The sequence below is a fragment of the Paramormyrops kingsleyae genome, chromosome 24 (genome assembly GCF_048594095.1).
Source record: "Paramormyrops kingsleyae isolate MSU_618 chromosome 24, PKINGS_0.4, whole genome shotgun sequence".
Classification (NCBI taxonomy): Eukaryota; Metazoa; Chordata; class Actinopteri; order Osteoglossiformes; family Mormyridae; genus Paramormyrops; species Paramormyrops kingsleyae.
The window spans coordinates 8448002-8474664 of record NC_132820.1 but is presented as its reverse complement, the minus strand read 5'-3'; the positions used below and the strand labels follow the sequence as shown (position 1 = coordinate 8474664).

At 48.4% G+C, this 26663-nt stretch overlaps 1 protein-coding gene across 4 annotated transcripts in view; it reads left to right on the top strand.

Moving 5' to 3' along the window:
• slc8a4a (solute carrier family 8 member 4a) overlaps nt 1-26663 on the top strand; it is a 48503-nt gene that overhangs the window by 10236 nt on the left and 11604 nt on the right. For 3 of the 4 annotated variants that reach the window (XM_023803508.2, XM_023803509.2, XM_023803511.2), the window contains 2 exons: nt 7085-8495; nt 9558-10081. In XM_023803508.2, coding sequence (XP_023659276.1) covers nt 7085-8495; nt 9558-10081 — 1935 coding nt within the window. Of the gene's footprint in view, nt 1-4885; nt 5090-7084; nt 8496-9557; nt 10082-26663 lie in introns of those variants that run through there. The other variant, XM_023803510.2, reaches the window with a different exon arrangement.

Sequence of the window (26663 nt, the reverse complement as noted above, 5' to 3'; positions counted from 1 at the left end):
CAGAGCATAACGGCGTGGAAAGCTAAGCGTGCTAATCTGGCTGGCCGGCGTGAGGGCCCACTGCCACTCCCGGGCCGGCACTGATATCTGGTGCACGGCACCTGTAGGGGGGGGAAGGTTCACGGTGTCCTCTGCAGAAGAGGGTGTACGTGTGAAATGAACTTGGAAAGGAGCAGAGGAACGCAGCTGGGGTATCCTTGATGGAATTAGGGGTGTGGATTTTTAGCGGTTCATTAAGGATGAACCATAGGTGGGGAGGGGGGGGGTGACATCGACCCAGAAGACTGAGAGAGATGCAGCAGCTCGCAAGGGACAAAAGGTATGGGTGGTTCATGGAGATCAGGAGGAAACGCGTCGTCAAATCCTCGGGCGCTGACTTCCTGTGAACCTCTCATCAAAAAGATCAAACACTTGGCATCAGGTCATTCTTTGTGCGCATCATGGCTGTGGGGACCTTCCTGTACATGAGTCATCTCTGGCATGTGATGTTTCAAGGCTGTATCTCTTCTTTCTTCATTTCATATGCCCTGCTATTAATTTACTCTGGAACTGTTCTGAGATGGCAGCTCGCTGTGAAATACCAGAGACGGACTTTAAAAAAAAAATGAATTAAAATTTAATCAATTCTTTAAATGTCCCAGGTGTGGCACCCCCTGGTGGTCGGAGGTCAGCTGACCTGTTTGTTCCTCCTTGAAAGAAACAAGGGCTGTGCGCTGGTGGGGTTGGGCTTCAGCGAGTTCACGTGATTGGCCTTGATTGGACGAATTACATTATTAGGAATTAATTAGACCACCTGGGGGGAGAGGGGGATTCTGGGAGTGAAGGGCAGGCTTTTTAAACGTAGAAATGGTTGTGCATTGGGGGGCAGTGGATTGGTGCACAGTGCCTGTGACTGGAAAGTCACTGGTTCAAATCCTAGAATCAGCAAAGTGATTGCGCCACTTGGCCCCTGAGCGAGGCCCCGGGGACCGTCTGACCCCGCTTTCTCAAAAATGTACACCACTTTGGGGTCGAAAGCATCTGCTGGATAAATAAAACGTTATGTGACTGGGCGACTTCATCACTCAGGAACTGCTCAGAGATTGGCCAAAGAGGTGGGGGAGAGTCCAAGAGATGTGGAGACGATCAAGGGGGGTGGGAACAGAGAGAGAGAGAGCAGGTGGGGGCTTTAAGTGTGGCCAGCAAACATAGATTACTTGCATGCTTGGCTTTTGGCCTTTGGGCCCAAACAAGGGACATAGAAATGAGATGAGAGGAAAACAGGCAATACCTGCAATTCTGCCCGCCTGTTTCTGTATGGTGCTGAGAAAAATTACGCACAGCCACCAAGAAATCACCATGCCTTTTCCATTTCAATACTCGTTATTCTGACACAGTCGGCACGTTGAAGAAAAGGAGAAAGCTCTGGGCCGGGATATTCCGGAAACGGACCTCATTCGCCGCCTCTCCTCATCCTGCCGAAAGCTGCTGACCCTTTGTAAACGCATTTTTGCCGCACATTAAACCTGAGCCACCTCGCACACTGCATTTCCGACGACAGGTAATGACTCCCAAAAGGCCCGTGTTACTTTCTGTGCGCGGAAGGCAAGGTTTAATGACTGCAATTAGGCCTCGCGCTTCTGAAACAACAGCTCTCCCTCATTATAGCATAGCTATTCCGAAGGTGCAGACCTGCCTGCGAGGATCTTCCCATCGGCCGCTGCCATGATTCATGAAACGCTCCTCTGTGCATCGTGAAATATCTATGCTGAAGATGCAAAAGATGGAGACATTCATTTCATTTGGTCATATTTACCAGTGACAGTTATATTTAAATTTTATATTAGATGGTGGGATCCTTCTTTGAAAAGTGGGCCTGATATCGATTCCCCATTTCTTTTTTGCTCCCTGCAGACATTGTAGTGGTAATTTATATGTAAATGCTGAGGGCAGGAAAACACACATTACGCATTAGGGGAACGTTCTGGAAACATCGACCAGCTTACTCTTACCGTACCATTTTTTCTCATTATAGTGAGTGTTTGTTATCCACCAGCAGCAGTTTCTATAGGAGTCCGAAGGAAAAGCTCTTTAACGAATGAGGAAAATTAATATTATATTCTGGCCCGTGGCAGATTCTTTCACTTAAACGCGTTTGGCTGAGCGCGTAATTCAGTTTAAAGGTGCTTTCCAGAATGACCCGGCGTATGCTGACAGATGTGAGCCTTTTGTGTTCGTGAATACATGCACGGCCGATTAGCGTGAGCGCGGCTGCGATGTTTTATGGCATGACTAGCAGCCGGTAATGAAATCTGAGTAATTGCATGTATTTATTACTCATCGATGGCAGTTTACATTCACTTGTTAAAAAATGTTGCTGGTAACTGAATGATTTTCACGGGCTGCATCGCCGTCTCTTCATTCCTGCCAGCATCCCTCAATCTGGCTCCCTCTCTTTTCTCTTTCATTCTCTCTCGATCTCCCTCTCTCCTGCCTCACTCTCTCTCTCCTTTCTGTCTCTCTCTCTCTCCTCTCTCTGTTTCTCTCTCTCCTCTCTCTGTTTCCCTCTCTCCTCGCTATCTGCATCTTCCTCTCCTCCTTCCTCTTCCTCACCCTCCAACTCCTCCTCTTCATTCCACTCTTCCTCTCTCTCTTTCTCCCTCTCTCCATCTTTTCCAGTCTCCCTCTCCTCTTCCTCAGTCCCCCTCTCTCATGTCTCCCTCTTCTCCTTCTCTCCATCTTCCTCTCTGTCCCTCTCCTTTCTCCATCTCCCCCTCTCCTCCCTCCTGTTCCTCAGCCATCTCTCTCCATCTTCCTCTCATCTTCGCTCTTCATCTTCCTCTCTCCCTTGTCTTCCTCTCCTCTCTCCTCTTCCTCAGCCCCCTCTCATTTCTCTTGCCTTCTGCTGCTGATAGGAAGCATGAGTCACACTCAGGCCTCTCTCTCCCTCTCTCTCTCTCTCTCTCCCTCTCTCTCTCCCTCTCTCTCTCGCTCCCTCTCTCTCCCTCTCTCTCTCTCTGACAGAGGCATCTTCTCCAGCCTTTAAATGAAATCTCTATTTGTCAGTGCAGAGATGCCGTGAGAGAGAAAGAGACAGATAGAGGAAGGGACGGAGGGAGCTGAGGGGAGGGGGGTCAGAGGTCGTCTCCTGTGCCAGGTGGCGGGGTGGCACTCTGAGAAGGTGGCTGGCGGTCTTAGCGCCGGCGTGAGTCCACGTCCCGTGATGTAATCTCGTGTGGGCACACGCGTGTGTCAGTGTGCAAGAGCCCCACGTTGTTATGGCGATGCGCTGAGCGCAGCGTGGACTGGGATTGGCAGTAACAGTAGCTAAGGAATGCTGTAGCCTGGAATGGCTGATAGCATCTGTGTCCTAGTGCAGAATCACTGCATGGTATGAGGCAGTGACATGGAACTGCGCCGATATCTGTATATAAGTGAAATGGAACTTGTAATGAATTTCTAATAACAACACAATCTGATTTTTCTAGCGACACAGTAATGAATGCACTTTTAATATTCCTAATAGAATGTATAAAGTCGTGTCTGGCTTCTGGGAAGGTAACCTTTCCACTAAGTCCCTCTGTTGCCCTTTAAATTTTAATGGCCAAAAAAAAAGTGAAACACCTTTAAAGTGTAAAAACATTGTCAAAATGGTAGGTTTCCATTTCATAGCAATTACCCAGAATCCCACTGCAGGATGCCTTGTGCTCCTTGTGTGTGCGATGAAGAGGTCAGGGGCAGTGGATATGGAAGAGCAATGTACAACAGGGCAATTTATGTAGAAGGGGGTCATCTGTGGGGCCCCCGCCTTCTTCTCGTCTGAGTACTTGTCAGTCTTAGTTAAATCTCTGTTTTTGTTCTGGGTAGTGGGTCGCAGTCTCTCAGAACATCTTCCTCAAACCCGGTTAAAAGCACACAGAACTTCTTTCCATCTGTGTCTACACTGACTGGACAGAACGTGAGCTGTAGGACGTCAGCTTGGCCCCGGGCTTTCCGGAACATTCCGTTTGGCGTGAGCTAAATTAAGGTGGAGGGAAGCATGTGTAAATATTGACTACTCCATAATTAAGCTGGGAAGATGTGGGCACAAATATTGACCCGGTTCGGAACGGCGACCCAGAGAATCCCCAAAAGTCGTCTCGGGCCAGCCCGTGTGGGTCTGCACCGCAGGTCACAGGCGTACGACGTTTTTCGGGCCCTGAAAGGGATTCATTCATAAATAAGCAGGCGATGCGGGTCCTGATGAATCTGCATGACCTTTAAGTGTAGCCTATGTCGTATCTTTAACTGCGTCGAAGTTCAGTTACAGTGAGATAAGCTCAGAGCGGGAGGAGAAGGGGAGAGAGGACCGTTTATGGAGGGCTGTTAGGAAGGAGGAAAAGGGGAAAATGGGGGAGAGCTGGGAGATACCAAAACGATTGATGGGGGGGGGGGGCAAAGAGGAAGTGAGAGAGGAGGACCGAGAGGAAATGGGCAAGGCACGGAGCGCTGATTGCAGGGATGGAGACGCTGTCATTAGCGCCCCAGACGGTGGCAGATAACAGCCTTCGCCAGTCAAGTGCGGATCACGGCAAACTTACAGCTGCGTCGTCGGGTGGCAAAAATAGGAAACCGTCCCTTTAATTGGCAGTCGGAGTAATCCTGCCACGATCGCACCCAGAAGCCTCCTATTGCACTCACGTCTTATCGCTCATTAACGTAAAAACATTTACAAATTGTCTTTGCTATTGGAGCCAGACACATGACATTATTTTGTAAATTCTTTTAAAATCTGACTTAAGCAACAGATTATGTCGATTTAGGTTACTAGCCACATTTCTGAGGAAACGGGGAAATAAAAATAGAAAAGGGAACTGGACTTGAGAAATTGATCCTGATGGCTGTGTATGTGCATGCATGCACGTGAACGTGCCGAGGGTTGTATGCGCAGACGTGCATGCATGTGTAGGGGTGTTGGCCGTGCTGCGCAGATACCTCAGCTGTCCATTGAGTGTGTGGGATGGTGAGGGTGTGCATGTGTGTGTGTGGTGTGTCTGTCTGTGCATGCTGCAGATGGAAGTCAGAGGGCCAGAGCTGGGAGTCGCCCTGGGGGCTGCAGTGGTCTGCGCAGGTGAGTGTCGTAGGTCTGCGATTGGTGGGTGGGGATCTGAAGCTGGTGCTGACCGCGGGGAAGGAGGGTCTCTCCTGGGGGGAAGCCGCAGGGCAAGATGGCGGCGTCTGAAGTGCTGAGCACGCTGCTTTCCACCCATGGCTGTACATGCAGTCGCAAACACAGGCATTCGCAAACATGCGCAGTCGTAAATGCGCGGCCGCAGTGAAGCGCAGTTACAAACACGGGCAATGGCAAACATGCGTGAACAAGTGCAGCCGCAAATATGCGCAGTCGCAAACAAATGCAATCACAAACATATGCAGTCGGAAGCTTGCGTAGTCCCAAACGCCCAGTCACTGCTGCTTAAACTTTAACACCCACACGCAATCGCGCACACATAGAATCCCAGATACACACGCGAGTATGCTCACACCTGATCTGCGATCGGTCTAGTCACACAGGACCGTTCAGTGAGTCTCGCTGCATCCTTTGATGCTAGAAGACAGGAGACACATTTGTGTGGTTTGTATGAGTCCAGCAAGCTATGTGAGTGGTGTATCTGGCGGTGAGTGGGTGGTTAAATGTTGAGTAGGTGGTGTAAAGGTGGAGTAGATGAGTAGTGGTGAGGCAAGGTGTAAGCAATTTCTATAGAAGTGTTGAATAGGTGGTGCAGAGGTGGAGCAGGGGATAAGTGCTGAGTAGGTGGTGTGAAGGTATAGTAAGTGTTGAGTATGTTTTGTAATTCTGTTTATTTGGCTGTACATTACCAGGGAGACTTATGCTTACAGGCTCCCAAGATCTGATTGGCTGTGTTTCTTTGTGCCACTGCTGATTGGCTATGTACACATGTGCCTGCACCTGATTGGCTGAGAGTGTGCAGGGTTGCACTCCATACCTGGTGTAATATTTTGTGCCTCACATATAAAAACCATGATTTGCTGTGGATTTGGGCATGACGGACGGTGCTGGGTTAGCAGTGGTTCTGGGCTGCGCCGGACGAAAGCTTCGAATGTTTCTCTATAAGTCGGCCTCATCCCGCCAAATCTGGCCACAGTCCGCCAGATGCAGGCTGTGATGAAGTAACGCGCGGGCTGAGGGCTGGCAGCCGATGTATATTAAGTCCCGTCTCCCAGGTGAGGAATGAGAGCGCTAAGAGTGTGTGTTCGAGAGGACGGGGGCTTCAAGGGCGCAGACGGGCGTCAGGCATCAGCGTTCGTGGCACTAGGGCACAGACTTTTTTTCCACCTCAGATGCATAATAATTCTCTTACATAAACACATCTTACAGGTAGTGAGAGCTGCTTAAGATGTCCTTGAGAACGCAAGAGAATATTAGATCGGACCTCCGTGCGGATTAATAATTAATTAACTCCTGTCCCGGTAATCTTAATTACGAAACTAGGAAGCAGCTGAGGCTTCTGACAGCGTAAATATTTTTCTAATAAATATGTAAAGTTTGTGCAGGTCTTTATGGGATTAATAAGGGCATTCTGATTTGTGGCGCCAGCAGCCTTGTCAAAATATTATGGTGAAATTATTAAATTATTCTGCCCGACATAATTATGTACATGTATATATACTGTTTTTAATTTTTGATATCATACTATTCCATGGTAATCATACTTTCTAAGTTATTTGGTATAGAAGGTGGATGAATGAATGAATGAATGAATGAATGAATGAATTTTGCCCTGTGATGGCCTGGCATCCTATCTCATCCCAGCCTCATTCCCTGTACTTCTTGGAATACGCTGCAAACTCACCACGAACGGATACAGGATAAGGATTTATGCATGGGTAGATGTGTGGCTGTTTAAAGTTTTATTTATTACTCTGACAATTATTGGTTCATTAAGGTTCTAAGCTCCCAGATTGTAATTTAATAGCCATAACCCAAATGATTGCAAATTCCGTTGCGATTAACAGAAAGATCATTGAAGTTGTTCCCAGCTGTCATGATCGAGCAGCAATCTCTGGTTCTCACCATTTATCACGTGTCTCTATTTTTTTCCAGGCCTGTCCTGGTCTTGGTGACGCCAAGGGAGGAAAAGGAAATTCACCGACCACTTGCATCCATCACCTCAACGGTCACAATGACATGTCTAGGCCTTTTCTCCTTCATCCTTTCTTCTTGTTCTCCTCGCTTAAGTACCACCATCCTCTTTCTCGTCCTCTTGGGTCTCGCCAACTTCTCCGAGGCATCCTCGGACCAAGGGACTGGAGAGGCACCCGGTAACTGCTCGGGAGAATACACCTGTTCTGAGGGCGTTGTCCTGCCCATATGGAACCCCCAGAACCCCTCAGTGGGGGACAAGGTGGCCCGGGCCATTGTCTACTTCGTGGCGCTCATCTACATGTTCCTGGGCATGTCCATCATCGCGGACCGCTTCATGTCCTCCATTGAGGTCATCACCTCACAGGAGAAGGAGATCACCATTAAGAAACCCAACGGTGAGACCAGCACCGCTACCGTGCGCATCTGGAATGAGACCGTCTCTAACCTGACCCTAATGGCCCTGGGCTCCTCGGCTCCGGAGATCCTGCTCTCTGTCATCGAGGTGTGTGGCCACAAGTTCAAGGCTGGTGACATGGGCCCCAGCACCATCGTGGGCAGCGCCGCCTTCAATATGTTCATCATCATTGCCATCTGCATCTACGTGGTGCCCGATGGCGAGACTCGCAAGATCCGGCACCTGCGGGTCTTCTTCGTTACGGCCGCCTGGAGCATCTTTGCCTACATCTGGCTCTATCTCATCCTCTCAGTCTTCTCACCTGGGGTTGTGCAGGTGTGGGAGGCTGTGCTCACCTTCCTCTTCTTCCCGGTCTGCGTGGTGCAAGCCTGGGTGGCCGACCGACGTCTGCTCTTCTACAAATACGTCCATAAGCGTTACCGCGCCGACAAGAGCCGCGGTATCATCATCGAGACGGAGGGCGATGGAATCTTCACCAAGATGGACATGGAGATGGGGACCAATTCGCACCACAAGGAAGCTCTTGATGGCATGTTAGCTGGTATGGAGGAGAGTGGATTGGGCGGTGGAGCTGGGGGGCGGGACCAGGAGGAAGAGGCACGACGGGAGATGGCACGCACCCTCAAGGAACTCAAGCAGAAGCACCCAGAGAAGGACGTGGAGCAGCTGATCGAGATGGCCAACTATCAGGTGCTGGTGCAGCAGCAGAAGAGTCGCGCCTTCTACCGCATCCAGGCCACGCGCATGATGACGGGAGCCGGAAACATCCTGAAGAAACACGCTGCCGACCAGGCGCGCAAGGCCGTGGGCTGCCACGAGGCCAGTGCCCAGGAGGACGACCCCAACACCATCTTCCTGGAGTTCGAGCCGTCCCACTACCAGTGCTTTGAGAACTGTGGCTCTCTCAAGCTAGCTGTGGTGCGTCACGGGGGCGACATAGGCTGCACGGTCAAGGTGAGAAAACCTGGGGGAGGCGGGGGTGCTCGGGGGGCAGTGCTGGCTGTTAGGACACCGCGGGGGATAATTCAGTTTTCTCCGCATGAGGAACGGCAGCCTAGTTCCGTCACAGTTGCAGCGGTGCTTAGCAACGCAGGTAGAGGAGAGCGCAGTGCGATTTGGGCTGATGAGAGTCGGGTTATCACAGTGAGCACCAGAGTGTGGTGGCACAACATGAATTCAGCCCCCTCCCTCACGAATCCAACTGTCATTTGTTTGCATGCATTTATCAAGTTATCTGTCACTCCTGAGCCGTTACCTTCGCATTGTATAATCACGCCGCTGACGCCCGTGCCCCGGGGCATGACTTGCTGGTCATCTGTCGTGCCAAGATGTGTGTTGCCTCACAATGCACGATGACTGACGGAAGCTGGATAGGACGGAGCCAAGGAAATGTCCCGGAGATGGACACTGAACATGAACAGGAAGGGGGTCGTCCAAACTCACTAATCTTTCACACACCAGGGAACAGGGAATCGCATCTAACTCCAAATAAGACAATTTTATTCTATGTTGTTTTTTTCTTTCTCGTCTGCATTTGGGCCAAATTTACCACCTGCCTCTACTCACTTGCTAACCATCATGATGAATTACCGAGCTGCTATCCAATTTTACACATGCTAAGTCAGGTGCCGCACTTTGGCAAATCAGCTACTTTTCGTTCTATTCTGAGTTTGGGTTCCGCTGGGTGCCGTTCCTGCGTAGTGCCTTCCCAAAATAGTTGGTCCAAAGTGCTTAACAAAGACATAACATATGTACAGTATACAGTATACTTTAGTAAATCATTAACAGAGATTTAACAGTACTTATAATGGACCAGTATATATCTGAGTGGGGAATGACCCAGAATGGAGGTGAGGAAGCAGAATTTTAGAGATCAGTTCACCTTCCAGGCTAATTAGCTTAACCTGATGCTATCCCAAAAGGTGTTTCATTTTGGTGGCTGGATGTGTCGGCTCTTGAGGAGCAGGGTGGAGACGCTGATGTCACTGTCCTGACCTGGGCCCCGTATCATCACAGGTTGACTATCGCACAGAGGACGGGACGGCCAACGCCGGCTCGGACTACGAATTCGCTGAGGGTACACTGCTTTTCAAGCCTGGGGAGACGCTGAAGGAGCTAACCGTGGGCGTCATCGATGACGACATCTTTGAGGAAGACGAGTACTTCTACGTACACCTCAGCAACCCCTGCGTGGTCCATCAGGCAGAAAACGCCATCTTCGAGCCTGGACCCATCACCCTGGGCAACTGCCCAGCTCCGCCCCTGTCCTTGACCCCGGGAGTGGCAAAGGCAGCTCTGGGCGCCGCCCACACGGCCACGGTGACCATCTACGACGACGACCACGCAGGCATCTTCACGTTCGAGGGTGCATCAACACGCGTCAGCGAGAGCGTGGGCACCATGCACGTGAAGGTCCAGCGGACGTCCGGGGCCAGGGGGAAAGTGGCCGTGCCATACCACACGGTGGAGGGCACCGCCAAGGCAGGCGAGGACTACGAAGAGACGGCGGGCAAGCTTGAGTTCCTCAACGACGAGACCATGTGAGTGGGTGGGCCAGCCTAATCATTAGCCAAACATATGTTTTGAATGGGTGAGTGACAAGGGAGGGTCATTCTGGGAGCCAATCACCTTTCAGTTTTGCCCACTACCTCTGTGGCCCCACACCTGTATACCCCACCGCGCTAACCAGAGAGCGCTAGCAGCTCATGGTCAATGAGCGTCGACCATGTCGGAGGAGCGAGTCGCTATTTTTGGCGCCGACCGAAGTGTGCCTTTAAAAGCTGGAACTCAAGTGCAAGTGCGACGTATTCTAAACATTATAAACAGCCACTGTTATTAGTACTAAAAGTGTCCACCGTTCAAAGATGTGGCAGCAAAGCAGGATGGGAACAGACAGACAGAGGTGTGCGAGTTTCAGAGAACTATTATAGGTAATTAACCCCTGCAATAAGTGAAGCGGTTATATATAGCTCCGTATTTACATATTGCATTTTTCTCACATCCGGTTTGATGGGGAAATGGCGGAGATTTTACTGTGTGGAGATTTTTTCGAGCAAAATTCTCTTTCTGGAAAATGCCAGAGGCTCTGTTTGATCGGTTGCCGCTTTCGTCTTCAACTGTAAACTTAGACAGTACACAGTAACCCTTCGACCAGCAGTTTACGCAAGGGTGTAGATCTGAGTATGGACTGTAGGGACACGTCTCTGCAAATATTGTGGGAGCACCGTGTGTTTTGGGGTGTTTAGCCTTGAGTACAGACAGTCTAAGAGTCTGCTGAGTAAAGCCATATATACAGCTGCTGGTTGCTTCAGAGCCACTACATGAGTTTATGCGTTATAGATACCTTTCTGCATACAGCTGGTGTACTAAGCTGTTATTTTTGATTGGAGGTCTTCCTGTTGCATTCCTGTTAGCGCCTCGCAATTCTTCTCTGACCTCTCTCATTAACCAAAGTGTTTCACCCACGGAACTGCCCCTGACGGGATACTTTATTTTCATTCTTCACACTCTCTGTAAACACTAGACACTGCAGTGTGTGAAAATCTCGGGACGGCGGCCGTTTCTGAGATGTTGGAACCAGCACATCTGGCATCGACAGTCACGCTACACTCACAACCTATTAGGTTAGCGGTCTTCACCATTCGGAAGCCCAGTCAGACAGTCAAACTTACCCTCCTGACCCTGTCTGCGCGTCTCATTCAGTTGCAGCCATGTGATTGGCTGTTTAAAGGAGCAGGCCATTTGTATTAATAAGCAGGTGTTCCTAGTAAACTTGAGTGTGTTTTATTTTCAGATGGTATACAGTAGCTTGGACTCTTCATCAATTCCCGTCGACAAAGTTCTCCTGCAGCACACTGACACAGTTTTTAACTAACATGCTATTTTTGTTAATGAGTGGTCATTAACGTGACATTAATCCATTGAAGTGTACGTGAAACGTCAGAGTGAGAGCCCATTGTGATTCCATTTACATGTGGATTTCAGCTATGGATTGGGACACTAAGCCTGTGATCAGAAGGTCATTGGGTCAAATCCCAGAGTCGGTGGAATCATTGGGCCCCTGAGCAAGGCCCTTAACCCCCAGGGACTGACTGACCCTGCTTTCAATTGTATGTCGCTGCTAAATAGATTGTGATTGAGCCCAAGCTGAAGATTTTCATGGAGATTAACAGCAAAATTTGGCCTTACAACAGGGCTATTCAACTCACGGTCCTCATTGGCCGAACCCTGCTGATTTTGGCCAATCTGGCCAATCAGAATCAGTGATGATTAAACTAACTCCCTGGGAGAACTGAAAACACGGTCTGGATTTGTAGTCAAGAGCCTTACATTACAGGATAAGTATTCCCTGCATAACAAAGGTGTTTTTCCAACTATGACTGGCCTGATCCGGATCCGGGTCCGGTCCCTGCCTTGGCTAAGTTTACCACCGGTATTTCTCACGCCAGGACACTCCCTCCTTTTCTACCTCCGTGACATTCCATAAATACACTGCCACGCTCCCCTGCTCCCGGGGTTTATGAAAGAGTGCAAGCGGCAAAGGTCCTACCGTCAATCTCACTGCGTCCCGGGAGTAAATCAGAGCGCAGCTTTAAAGGCTCCGTCTCCTGGCTGCTGGGATGTTAGCCCCCACTGCTCCGAAAACAGGGAGACCTTCTGGGAACGGTCCAGGAGGGGGAAGAACTGCAGGATTCTAGGAACTTGGGGGCGCAAATAAACAGCTCGGTCTGTTCCTCTTCCCCTTGACCAGTGGCAGATACATTGTTTCTGGGTCCCCACTCAAAAAAAAAAATCTATCTGGATGTCCACCCCCCAGTGTAGTTACTGTTTGTGGCCAACAGGGGGCCTCCTAATCTCAGGGACCCCACGCAAATAGACCGTTGGCTATTGGCTGTGCCCCTTGATGAAAACCTGCTTCCTGACAGAAACGTTATAAAGAAACGAAAGTCGTGTTTCCCGAAACTGATGTAACCAGGGTGACCTGAGATGTGACAGTGTTGTTGCTAATTCTCTGTGTAGGACAGGGTCTGGTGGGTGACGGGGATTAGCCACAGGGTGGACAGAAGGGGCCACTGGATTACAGCTGGATTACCGCCGGATTACTGCCAGTTAGGGATGGCAGGGGCGGCGTGACGCGAATGTGTCAGGCTATGTGGCCTCAAACACGGCCAGTGAGAGATGAGACAATAAGCGTGAGAGCAGAGATCAAAACATTATGGCTTCTTTGTCAAAAGAGAGCAGGGAGAAAAAAATAGCAAGTTATCAACAACAGATTCCAGTGAATCGAGACTCCAGTGACCGTCATGCTAATGGCAGTAATACAGTGTGTTACGTAAACAGCAAGAATCCATGCAAAGCATCTGCTTCTCTATGTCCTTTCTCTTCCGGATAACATCTCCTTTCTGTTTTCACACGTCCTCCTTCCTCCTTTCCCACCGCTTTCTCTTCCTCCTCCATCTGCCCTCGTTTTGTCTTCCCTCACTCGCCTCTGACTGTTTATTACTTGGTTAAAAGATGCTAATCTAAGGAAATGTACACTGATCCACCTGGTTTTACAGCTGAATGCTTATACTGTGGAAACTCTGGCTAAGACTTAGCCTATGGGGAGGCATCTTATTTGGGACTTGAATGTGTGATGTGCAATTATGTGCATGGGTGCCCTTTAACTGGGAATTTGGTGGTCTGTTAATATCCCCTTTCACTGCCCATGTCTGTGCATATTCCCTTTCATTGTCTGTGTCTGTGCACATCCCCTTTCACTGTCTGTGACTGTGCACATCCCCTTTAACTGTCCATGTCTTTGTACATCCCCTTTAGCTGTCCATGTCTTTGTACATCCCCTTTAACTGTCCATGTCTTTGTACATCCCCTTTAACTGTCCATGTCTTTGTACATCCCCTTTAGCTGTCCATGTCTTTGTACATCCCCTTTAACTGTCCATGTCTTTGTACATCCCCTTTAACTGTCCATGTCTTTGTACATCCCCTTTAGCTGTCCATGTCTTTGTACATCCCCTTTAACTGTCCATGTCTTTGTACATCCCCTTTAACTATCCATGTCTGTGTATGTCCCCTTTAACTGCCCATGTCTTTGTACATCCCCTTTAACTGTCTATGTCTTTGTACATCCCCTTTAGCTGTCCATGTCTGTGTACGTCCCCTTTAACTGTCCATGTCTTTGTACATCCCCTTTAACTGTCTGTGCCCATGTTGGTCCTCCTTGACCATATAAAACATATTTAAATGTTGGAATGAAAAGCCTGGAGGCTCTGTCTGTCTGGAGCTGAAGAGACTGCACTCATTTGCGCAGTGTTTTGGGGGAGATCTATTTTAGCAAGTTTCATACCTATATTTTCAGCTTTCCTGTCAGAGCGGAGGGGGGAGGCTGACAGGGACAGAAATCATTGCACTTGGTTTAAGACACACCTCCCTGTCCCAGAGCAACTCCTATTGGCCACTCTTGTCAGGTGACCAGACCGAGGCTGTGGGATTTCACCTTCACTTGAACAAGTGGAGCATAAAGGAGAAACTATTGAAATTTTACAATAAATGGGGCCTGTGAGTGGATTGGAAAGGGAGCAGGGGCTTACAGAAACAGTTTAAAACAAACCCCTAGGCCAGCCACCATCTGTAAAGCCCGAGATGAGCTCCTATCGTAACCCAGGGAAACGTCTCGCAGGTTCAAACGGCCAACGCCATTGGCCAGCCTCCTCCCCGCCCACCCACCAGGGCCTATCAGGTTGCGGAGCACCAGCTGGCCCGCAGGCTCACATACCAGCAATAATAGGCTCACCGCCGCGCGCAGTAATTACGAGAAAGTGATACCAGGACCCGAGTGAAATTTGGGGCATTTGGGCTGGCATCGGCGCAGTTAGAGGGCGCACAGCATAGTGGCGGAATGGATCACTGACGCTGGAGGTGCCCAGTGCGTAAGTGGAGGGGAGAGGCGTCGAGAACGCCCACGGGGAAGGGGGGGGGGTTTAAACCAAGCAGAAGCACCACAGTGTTTCTGCATCTCTGTGTGTGATATTCAGGAGGCTCGTCCTACTTATCGACAAGCCTGTGGGGGGGTGCCGTTCCGCTTCGCGACACATCGTTCCTTTCCACGTTCTTGTCTTCCTCTCCCATTCTCCCCGTTGCTCCCTCTCCGCTCTGCCTCCCATCCCTGTCGCCCCCATACTGTGCCGCAGGATCTGATTGGCTTCCTGGTGTCCATAGAGGAAATGTGGGCGTCGCCGCTAATTGGAACGTTAGGAAACAGAAGCCAGAGGAATAACCCCGCTCCCCGTCCGACCTGCGATTGGCTGAAGTGCCTGAAGTTACCGATTCCGAGCCTCACTCACGGCCAATCCACAGACTTCAGCCTTTTCTTTTTTTTTCCTCCCAGGACCAAAGCCACACTGGTGAGGTCAAAGGTCAGAGCAGCCCAAAGATCAAATAGAGAAGGAAGTGGCCTTTTTCAGGAACAGAAATCGCCTATTACTGGACGGTGGTGTTTGCATTTCTGTGTCCCCGTGCTGCTGGGGCACAGAGCGCCCCGGCAGTGTCTCTGAGGCTGCAGTAATGCTGCCCCCCCCCCAGCCTCACGCATCATTTCCTCCTCGCTGCATGCTCACTCGTAGGCGTATGTGCCCCTATATTTGCCTGCGCTGGTGTGCACCCGTTGCCTCATTAACACTGAGCTGTGACTCGCGCCGCCGGATCATTCACTAGCGGTTTGTGTGGAACTTCATGGTGCAGCGCGGGGGGTGGTGTGTTTGTGAGTGTCTCTGTCCGCAGGAGGCCAGGAATAGAGGAGCCAGAGGAAGGAGGAGATGGATTTAGGGTCAGTGAACGTGGGCACTGTGTGTCTGTCTGTCTGTGTGTGTGTCTATGTGACTGTGTGTCTGTGTGCGTGACTGTGTGTGTGTGTGTGTGTGTGCGTGACTGTGTGTCTGTGTGTGCGTGACTGTGTGTCTGTGTGTGTGTGTGTCTGTCTGTGTGTGTCTATGTAACTGTGTGTGTGTGTCTGTCTGTCTGTCTGTGTCTGTGCGTGACTGTGTGTCTGTATGTGTGCGTGTCTGTCTGTCTGTGTGTGTGCGTGACTGTGTGTCTGTGTGTGTGCGTGACTGTGTGTCTGTGTGTGTGCGTGTCTGTCTGTCTGTGTGTGTGTGTGTGCGTGACTGTGTGTCTGTGTGTGTGCGTGTCTGTCTGTCTGTGTGTGTGCGTGACTGTGTGTCTGTGTGTGTGCGTGACTGTGTGTCTGTGTGTGTGCGTGTCTGTCTGTCTGTGTGTGTGCGTGACTGTGTGTCTGTGTGTGTGCGTGTCTGTCTGTCTGTGTGTGTGCGTGACTGTGTGTCTGTGTGTGTGCGTGACTGTGTGTCTGTGTGTGTGCGTGTCTGTCTGTCTGTGTGTGTGTGTGTGCGTGACTGTGTGTCTGTGTGTGTGCGTGTCTGTCTGTCTGTGTGTGTGCGTGACTGTGTGTTTGTGTGTGTGCGTGACTGTGTGTCTGTGTGTGTGCGTGACTGTGTGTCTGTGTGTGCGTGACTGTGTGTCTGTGTGTGTGTGTGTCTGTCTGTCTGTGTGTGTCTATGTAACTGTGTGTGTGTGTCTGTCTGTCTGTGTCTGTGCGTGACTGTGTGTCTGTATGTGTGCGTGTCTGTCTGTCTGTGTGTGTGCGTGACTGTGTGTCTGTGTGTGTGCGTGTCTGTCTGTCTGTGTGTGTGCGTGACTGTGTGACTGTGTGTGTGTGTGTGTGTGTCTGTATGTGTGCGTGTCTGTCTGTCTGTGTGCGTGACTGTGTGTCTGTGTGTGTGCGTGTCTGTCTGTCTGTGTGTGTGCGTGACTGTGTGACTGTGTGTGTGTGTGTGTGTCTGTGTGACTGTGTGTGTGTGTGTGTGTGTCTGTATGTGTGCGTGTCTGTCTGTGTGTGTGTGTGTGTGTGTGTGCGTGACTGTGTGTCTGTGTGTGTGCGTGACTGTGTGTCTGTGTGTGTGCGTGTCTGTCTGTCTGTGTGTGTGCGTGACTGTGTGTCTGTATGTGTGCGTGTCTGTCTGTCTGTGTGTGTGTGTGTGCGTGACTGTGTGTCTGTGTGTGTGCGTGTCTGTCTGTCTGTGTGTGTGCGTGACTGTGTGTCTGTATGTGGGTATCTGTGTGTAGATTATGTACTGAATCGGATCCCTCTTTTTGTTCACCACGCTCACATACGTGCAATTTACACAGACACTCGCACGCACTCAGAGGGTAAACGTGAAGCAGGACACGTGCCCTCAGAAAGAAGTAACAGCACACTTATGGAAACACAGACAGCACACACTTAAGCATAGATAAAGATGACAGTAGGCGTAAATGCACATGTGTATACACACACACACACACACACACACACACACAGTCAGACAGACAGACACAGAAACACAAAGTCACATAGACACACACACACACAGTCAGACAGACAGACAGACACAGAAACACAAAGTCACATAGAAACACACACACACACACACAGTCAGACAGACACAGAAACACAAAGTCACATAGACACACACACACACACACACAGTCAGACAGACAGACACAGAAACACAAAGTCACATAGACACACACACACACAGTCAGACAGACAGACAGACACAGAAACACAAAGTCACATAGACACACACACACACACAGTCAGACAGACACAGAAACACAAAGTCACATAGACACACACACACACACACACAGTCAGACAGACAGACACAGAAACACAAAGTCACATAGACACACACACACACACAGCGTGTCTACGTGTCCTGTGCTGGGCGGCCCACACCATGTGACCACGCACGGGGAAATGCCGCTCTCTTCCTCGCCTCCTCCCTGCTTCCCTGGCAGCCGCCTCCACTGCGCGGCGCGACTGGTGATGCATGGATAACAGACGAGCCGACACGGTCCGGGGGACCTCGTAATTAGGGATGGGGGAATTTTGGCCCTCTCGGGCTCCTGTCACCAACCGTCACCAACCGTCACCAAGAAAAACAATGTCAGCTGAGCTCCCCAGCATCTGTCCTCCTGAGGGCACAGAATACACGTTGCGCTGGCTTTCGGCTGTAATGACGCTTGTCTGCTGAGCTCCTTGGCCATTACAGTCTGAATAGCAAGATAATAATGAAATAAGTCTCTAGGAAGTTTGCAGATGGTCCTCCTGCCCACCAGGGGGAGTCAAAGTTCTCGGGTCCCCCTACCACAGCGGGGACCCAAACTGCCTACTGTGCATTGCACTATGAAGGCCCTTAAGTACAATTTCTAGAAATTACATTTCGCGTTTTCCCAGCACTTAGCAGTCACTTTCATCTTCATTGTTCTTTGAGTTACCGTTTGCTGAAATAACTATAAAAAAAAAATGAATCTGTACTCAGTATTTTCCCCAGTAAAAAAAAACACACAAAGAGAACCATTTCCTGTATGGATGTTGGCAGATCCTTTATTTCCATAACGATTTAGACAGCGAATTGTTATGGGAACTGGACCCCTCTGCTCGTTCACTGCCTTTCCTGTCCTCTTATCAGTGATGTAGGGCTTTAATATGTCCTGTCCTTGTGGTGCAGTTCTACACCAGCTTGCAGAAAAACCTGCATTTTCCACTGAGGGACAAACTTCAGTTCCCGAACAGCTTCCCTAAATCAAAATTCACTAAATGCTGATACAGTACGGAGGATATTCCCTAGATAGGATTCCTATCCATGGGGGAACTCTTACAGAATGACATCAGTATCAAAAACATTGAGGTCATCACTGACAGATCTACAATAGAGTGGCATTGACATCATTATCGACAGATCTACAATAGAGTGACACTGATGTCATCTGACAGATCTACAGTAGAGTGGCACTGATGTAATCATTGAGAGATCTACTGTAGTGCAGTATTGACGTCATTTACAACAGACTTGCAGCATAGAGCCATTTATGTCATCATCAATAGATCTACTGTAGAGTTGCAGTGATGTCATTCTCAATAGCTCTACAGTGTAGTGACATTGACGTTATTATTGACAGATCTATAGTGGAACGCTATTGTACATACAAATGACTGATGTTGATGATTTACAGTCGGGTGACATTAATTTAGATGACAGATCTAAGGTAGAGTGAAATTGATATGAATGATAGATCTATACTAGAGTAACAGGCAATATGAATGATAGATCTACACTAGAGCCACATCATCAATATAAATGATGGATCTCGAGTACAGTCACATTGCCAATATGAATGATAGATCTACGTGCAGGATGTAAGCTTACATAAATCAAGCAAATCAGCTGTTGGCCATAAACAATGTTTATGCTTTTGGTTTGCAAAGGCACAGTTTTGCAGAATGCAGTCCTTCTAAAACTTCAATAAACTAATTAACTGCAGAAAAGAAACAATTTTCTGCATGTATGAAGGATATGCACTTTCGAGTCAAAGTTTTCAGGTACTGAAGATTAAGAAATTTTGGCACAGTTAAAGGCAGCATTTCGGTTTACATCTTTTCTAATAATAGGTTTCTCTGGGCTACATTAAAGAGGAAGGGATGACCCTGTTGAAGGCAAGGCATAAGATCCGAAATTTTTGCAGAATTGGGTTATGCAATATCCGACTTGATAATGCCTTTTAAGTACTGACTTTTATGTCTTGGATCTCATTAATCTTCGTCTCCAGTCTTTGCAGAGGCTGTAACGATGGGTCAGCCTGGACTTCTGATCACAATTGGCGTCTAAGAGCCCAGTACTGAAGTCATGGATGAATTGGTAGAGATTATTATCATCTGCTGAGGTTAACTTTGACTCCGGTTCTGTGGTGGTCTAAATGGAAACAATCAAGTTGAAGCTTTGTTCTCAAGGTTAATGCTACTGAAGGTGTCTCGATAGACCTAGAATGATTGCACTCCTGCTATTTTTTGCTTGTAGATAACACAATTACAGGTAAGGTCAAAGTTCTGCAGCGCAATGCTACAACTGCTTGAAAAAAATCTGAAACTTTTCGAGGGATTCCGACCCCGAGACAGGATGTTCTCGCACAGACCGCGACCCGTGACTGGTTCTTCCCGTTATAAGCCGACACCACTGCGAACTAAGCAATTGAAATGAACAGCTTTCAAGTTCAAGGGAAGCTGCTGGAAAGGCAGCGAGATTTTTGAGGCAGACGCATTTGGCTGAGTGGCTCAGTGAGCAAATGGCATTTTTTAAGCTTAAATATATTTATCCAAACTGGAATATACTTTTTTTTTTTTTTTGAGACAGTAGTCCCCAGAGGAATTCAGGGTTAAGGATCTTGATCAGGGGTTCAATGGGGAAAGCACTCTGCTGACTGTGGGATTTGAACCCGTGACCTTCTGATCGCAGGGACAGCAGCCTAACTCGCTGAGCCACACAGCCTGTGACACGGTGTGTTTCTCTCTCACTCTCTCACCCCTTTAATCCTGAACATCGCCTGTGGTGCTGTTATATTAAATGGGTTGATCCTAGAGATGAATTTTTAAGTTTGACAAGATAAAAAAAAAAAACATCAGTGTCGGGTCTCCTGAAACTCCTTGTGCTCAGAGTGGTGTGACGGTGTTGGGTTGACAGCAGGACGGTTCTGGTCGCTTCTGCTAGTTGGCTGATATGAAGACGTGGGGTTGCAGCTGAAGTCCATTCAGATGGTTAATTAGCTTCATACCGTTGAAACGCCTCTTTGACAGGAGACTGAGCAGCATCCTTGGACCCTATATTTCTTACCTTCACTGTACTTTCCAAGTTACTGTTGCCTTTTCCTCTGAGAAGGAGACTTTGGTACACGTTGATGCAGCGGCAGCCTCCAGTTCGACACATTATATGCGTTTAATCGGATGGTAGAGCCTCATATGGTTGTCATGGTAACCAGATGTGTGACAGATGACCGTGGGAGGAGCCTAAAGGATAAATATGCAGCCACGCCTTTGCAGGGATGAGGTACCTCAACCTCACAGCCTCCTGTCGCTGGAGTCTGGGTTAGATCTGTTCAGGAAAACCAGCCCAGCGTTGGAATTCTGTCCTGTTTTTGTTTTCCCAAACTGACAGATGCACGTGTGGCAGCCCGTAACCTCTGACATTCTGATATCTGTTAGCTAAATCTGGATTTTTTTATTATTTTTTTTTGCTTGTACGCTAGTCATAGGCTCTCACGTATTTCAACTTGCTGATTGGCAATAACGAAAGCTTTAACGCTTCAGCTAATGAACTTTTGCTTTATATGATCGTTAGGAAAAAAAATCCACTGAACATAGAAAGTTCCTTCTTGTTTCTCTCCCACCATCCAAGGCTACATGACACAGCTGCGGCCGTATTTACTGGAAACGCCTCAAAATGAACCGTAGCTGAGAGCTGATTGGCCCCCCCTGTCCGTCACTCACCGATTCAAAATATATCATTGGCTAATGATAAGGTTGGCCCCTCTATATGAATTATAATACTGATTTAATTAAACAAGAACCTCTTAATGTCTTATAAGCTAAAGCTAATCATTGAAAAGTATCACCAGCATCCACTTTCCAACCCTGAGTCCCCGATCGCAGCTGTTGATCCCCACATGGGGCCGTGTGGCCCCTGGGAGCTGGGAGGGATCAAAAACTTGGACCGTCAGCGGGTCCCTGAGGAATGGATTGAGAAACACTGCTATAGAATCAAATAAACATTTTTTTTAAATCAAAAGTAAAGTTATAAGTAAGATTAAGGATAAATAAAAAATAAATAAATAATCGAATAAAGTAAGAAAAAAATTGTATTGTGTACATACTAACCTGATATGTTGAGCAGCCTCGCTGTCTGTCTGCTGATCTCTGACGGCAGTGAAATCAGTTTGCGGGGAGGATCCTTATGGATAGACCTGGCTTTCTCAAAGCGTGTGAAACTAAGCGTTATATGCCCAGGTACACTAGAGTGCTTCTTTTCGCATCTCCCATCATGCACTCCTTTGAGGTCCAAGGACAGGGTCAGCCAATGGCCCAAAATAGATATGACTATTCTGCTATGGACGGGATTCAAACTAGTAACCACCCACTCAGCGGCACAGAGGCCTAACCCCCACATCCACATGCTACTTCTCTGGCTCTGTAATTCATTCTGTTAACACCAAAAGGATATATAATGCATTACTTTTATATGTTGTGTTCGTGTACACGTCCCGCACAGGGTGACAGTCACACAGCATAGCCGAATTCAGCCGGAACGTCTTTGGACTCTGTGGTTCCGAGGCTCTGGTTCTGGCCACTGAGTCACTGTACATATTTATCTTTATATATGTACAGAAAAAAGCTGTGCAGTATGTACCTGATGCCACTGTGAGTCTCCAGGTCCCCCCCCCCCCGGCAGGGGTGTCACGTCAGGGTGTCCTTGTTGCCACGCTCCACAAAGCTGTCACCTCGCGCACCCCAGCACCGACGGTTTCTCCCTCCTTCTCTTTTCTTCTTCCACCCCGGGGGGGTCGGAGGGGGTAGCTGTGGAGATGAAGGGTCCCCTCTCTTCCTGCCTCGGGGAGCTGGACTGTGTCGCATGTAATTACGTTCCTCGTCACTATTACCCAGAAGCACCTTCTAGCACCTTCTCTCCCGGTAATTACAAGCTGCTCCTGCCTTGAGTTTGCATCCCAGCTCCCTGGGCTCCTCACTGCCTGCTCTCCGCCTCACTTTTCCCCTTCCATTCATTTTTCAAATTACTGAATCTGGTGGGATGTTAATTGGTTTATTGTTTTTGGGAACTAGGACACCCTAGTATTAAATTTGAAATGTGGGATGCTTGAGACCAGCAAATTGTTTGGGGGTGGCATTGATCGCTTCTGGCACATTTTACCTGTGCTTCTCTGTGCCTATCCCCCTTTACCTGTGTATGTCTGTGCCTATCCCCCTTTACCTGTGCATTTCTTTGCCCGTCCCCCTTTACCTATGTGTGTCTGTGCCTATCCCTCTTCACCTGTGCGTCCCTGTGCCTGTTCCAGTTTACCTGTGCGTGTCTGTGCCCGTCCCTCTATACCTGTGCGTGTCTGTGCCTGTCTCTCTTTACCTGTGCGTCTCTGTGCCTGTGTCCTATCCTCTCGCTCCTTCCTACCTCCCTAAATCTCCCCTATTGTCTCCTGTGCTGTCCTTCTCCCGTTCCCTCTAAGCCTTCAGTCACCTCCTCTTTCCTCCTCCATTCTTTTACAGATGCGTATCCAAGCAACTGGCTCCTCCTGCCGCCTCTCAATCCCTTTGCTGGATGCTTAGTTTCAAATTCTTTTAAAGAAAATATTTCTGTCACCTAGGGAATAAAAAACTTGTTTTACAGTTAATCGATAGAGTAGTATTTGTATTGAATCTGTAGTATATACACAGTGTGTATATATATTTTCTTTTATACCTATGTCTCACCCGAACTTGGTCCCATCATGCCTGTGAAGCGACTGTGTTCTGATCTGTTTCTGTTCTCTGCACACATTCATATTTGCTCTTCCACTCTGCTACCGTAACTGATGATATCGCTTTGCAGTTTTTCTTCCCCAGAGCCCCCATGCGGCACCTAGCAATTCTGCTCTGTGGTAATAAGACGGTGCAGCCGCAGACGTGACGGCTGTGCACTGGAGAGCGGTCACTGCGTTTTAGGACTGGCTCTGATTTTTAATGAGCTTTCAGGATTTTGTGGAAAAATCCCCGGGCCTTTAGTGTAGGGGCACAGATGTGATGTGGTTGCTTTAGCCTGCATGAAAATCCACCACTGCAAATTCAGCTATCTGAGTGGTGGTGGGGGACATTGGGAGGTGTATAACTTCTGTTTTAAAAAACATGGATGAACTTCAGACTTTTATTAAGCCAGCTTCATGAGTTTGATTTTAATTACTGATTAATGATTCTTTTTTTCATAATTGTCCGTCACTGCAATCTTAATGACGCTCTAAAAGTCGAGTGCCCCCCTCATGTCTGCAGTACATTAGGGTGGGCGGGGTGCATATTATCACTCATTATCAAAGTTACACGTAAGAAGAGTCATCTCCCTTTATGAATGTCCAGCAGCCATTCGACGTTCTTTAAAGGATACATCTGCCTCTGAATTATGGGTAAAATCCCCAGTTACCCTGCTTCTTGTTGTGAAATTGCCAGTTAATTCACTTGTTGCAAAACTGTGTGCATGAAATTCTACATCCCCGGTTCAGTGAGGCTATCTTAATACTTTAAGGATTTCTCACGTTAGGGTTTGTTTTTACAGTTGAAATGTCACGCTTTAAATATTAATCCAGTTTCCCTCCCCTTTGTTTGTAGTTGTGAACTATTGATTTTCAGGCCCCTGAATGCATGTTTGTGAAGAATGGATATTTTTAAAGGTGGCCTTCTATTTCGGGCTGGCGGTTTGAGTGGAAATTCCGGAACTTCGGTTTCCTCTCACCCCCCCCCCGAAAGTTTCAGTTCTCCCAGCTGATGTGACAGACGTGCAGCAGCATCGTCACGGCAACAAGCTCGCTTGACTGACAGCGCTGAGTGAGCGGAGACAGTGTGGAAACTGACTGAGTTTGGCATGACAGCGTTCGGGGGAGAGTGAGAAAGAGAGAGGGGAGGGGAATCAGAGGATGGTAGGAACCTACAGGAGATGTGGAAAGAGAGGAGGGATGTGATAATTGGTGATGGTCACTGGACTGGTGTGTGAGAGGGGATGTAGCAGCATCAGCCAAAGGTCAGCACACAGATTTTTGTCATCTCACATTCCAATGGAGAGGACAGGGAGGGACACAGCTCACATTCCCATCATGTATTGCAGGAATGTGTCACACCATCTTTCTACAGGTGGAAGAGAGGAACACGTTTCTATTTAAGACCTCCCCCCCAATTGCCTGCGGTCCACAGGGTTTATAACAGCTGTCGTAACACCTGTGACGCAACTGTCATAACTTATTTTCATAACTTTATGAAACATTGAATGACAAATCTTCGCTTAAGCATCATGTTCAGAAGGGCTCTGCATATATAATAAGCTGAATCAGCCTTTTATTTCTGGCAATTCGACCGCACTGATAAAAGTCTGCATAAAATCGCAAGTGATAAGGTGTCGTGTCGGTTTACATGAATTGCAATGACTCGTTACAGCTTTTCCTCTTTACAGTAAACTCTGCCTCTTTATCCGCCCGTAATGGCGTAGGAGCAAATGCGAGGGGGGGGGTGAAGGAATGGATGAACGTGAAAAGAGGGAGTCTGCGGAGACGGGGGCTGGGGGCACCCAGCGGGATTGACCTGGGCCTGAGTACAGACATACACATCCATTGGCAGCTGTGTCGCCGCTGTGCTATTGATCTCCAGTTACACTTTAATTTTGCATGCCGGCTCCTTAATTTGGCCTGCTGTGTCCTTCATGGTTTTTCGCTCTTGAGTCCCTTCCTTGGGCTGAGAGAAACTCCCCCTGACCCAGAGCTCCACGTCCTTTGGACAGACTCCGCCATTCCGACTCTCAGACGTCCAGTCGCTTTGAGAATTACGACAGCTTCTTATCTGCCATACTTTACGCTTCACTGAAATGATGTGACCTGCAGGTGACATAGCGGTTCTGTGATAGGTGTAATACAGTGTAGTGTTTTAAGGCAAGCAAACAGGTCCCAAGTCCCAGCATGGGAATTTCTGTTGTACCTTTGAAGATTCTACTTGGCTTGACTTGATTCCTGGATGATCTTTCCTACTGTGCTGTGTCATGCTTTAAAAATTATGTTTTGGAGGTAACCATGGGCGACATTTGACTCTTGAGTCAGGGGGGGGCAAGAAAAACATTTTAACGAGTAGGCATCAAAACAACATCCTACCATAGTGAAGGGCTAAACGTCGTCCACCAGGCGCGGCATCAAAGCGATTAACGGTCTTATCCAAATCTACGTGAATGGTCCGTTCAATGTTAAGTACTGCAATGTCCGAGAGTCTTTCCTGGCACATTGTGTTTCTCATATAAGTTTTCAGTCGGCGCAAGCAAGAAAAATTTCTTTCGCACGATGCGCTGTTCATCGGCACAGTTAAGAAGAGCTTAAAGAGATTGCCAACGTTGACAAGACTGTGGACTAGCTTTGACTCTTTGAACAGTGACAATCGTTCATCAAAACTCGCTTGTCCTGTTGACATAGCGTTGAAAAGTGAAAGTTCTGCACTCGCCATTTTGGCACTTAGCCATTTTGCCCGATCGATTGTCTAGTTTTCTCTAATTTTCATACCAACAACAAACTAACTTAAAAAATAAAGACGCAACCTATTGCTTAATTTGCTGTGTCGCCCCCTATCAACACGGAGACCTACAACACATAAAATACATATTCTGAAACAGTATTTTAACAGTGAATTCTAAAATTCCATGATCGGGATATAGGGGGGGCACATGCCCCCCCTTGCCCCCCCCTAATGTCGCCCATGGAGGTAACTGTGCAGTAGTAGTCGGATGTAGACGGATATGGCCCCGCCCTCAACTTGTGCTCTGTCCTATCAGCTCAAACGTATGTGCGTTGGGGGAGGAGTAAGAGGGAGTCACTGTTCTTCGCTATTTTTGGGTGCCTTTCTGCTACTGATATTATTTTTAAGGTGAGTAATGTCATTTTATTACAAGGCTGGACTGAGGCACCTTTCTGCACCATTAATAGCGATGGGGAGAGACGGCGTGCAAATCCACACGGGAACTTCAGCATTCCGACAGGTGGGCGGCTACATTCGAGATTGTACAGGGGCAAACTCCGGTGTAAACTGACCTGGAGTCAGTGAGCGTGGGCGCATTCTGTCTCTCAAACCAATCGCTCTAACGTTGTGGATGACTCACGCCGCTCGTTCTGTACGACAAAGACATTAGCATGGCGACCCCGACGCCCTGATCGGCAACAAAGCTTAAGCGCGAGTCTTTGGGCTCGGTTTAGTCTCCACAGATCCCATGATTAAACATCTCCTCCTGGAAAGAGCTGGACCGGATCTCCCAGCAGTCTCCTGCTGATTAAAAGCGTAATTGAATTCATGCTAATTTGATCTCTCTCTTCAATTTTACGCTAAGTGTAATTAAGCAATTACGGAGGAAACTGCGCAACCATGTCATCGTCGTTACTGTACGTGCGTGTCCGTGGGGGCGTAACCAAACCGCCGTGTGTCTGTGGGCGGGATTTGTGAGCCTGTGTGACCCGCCAT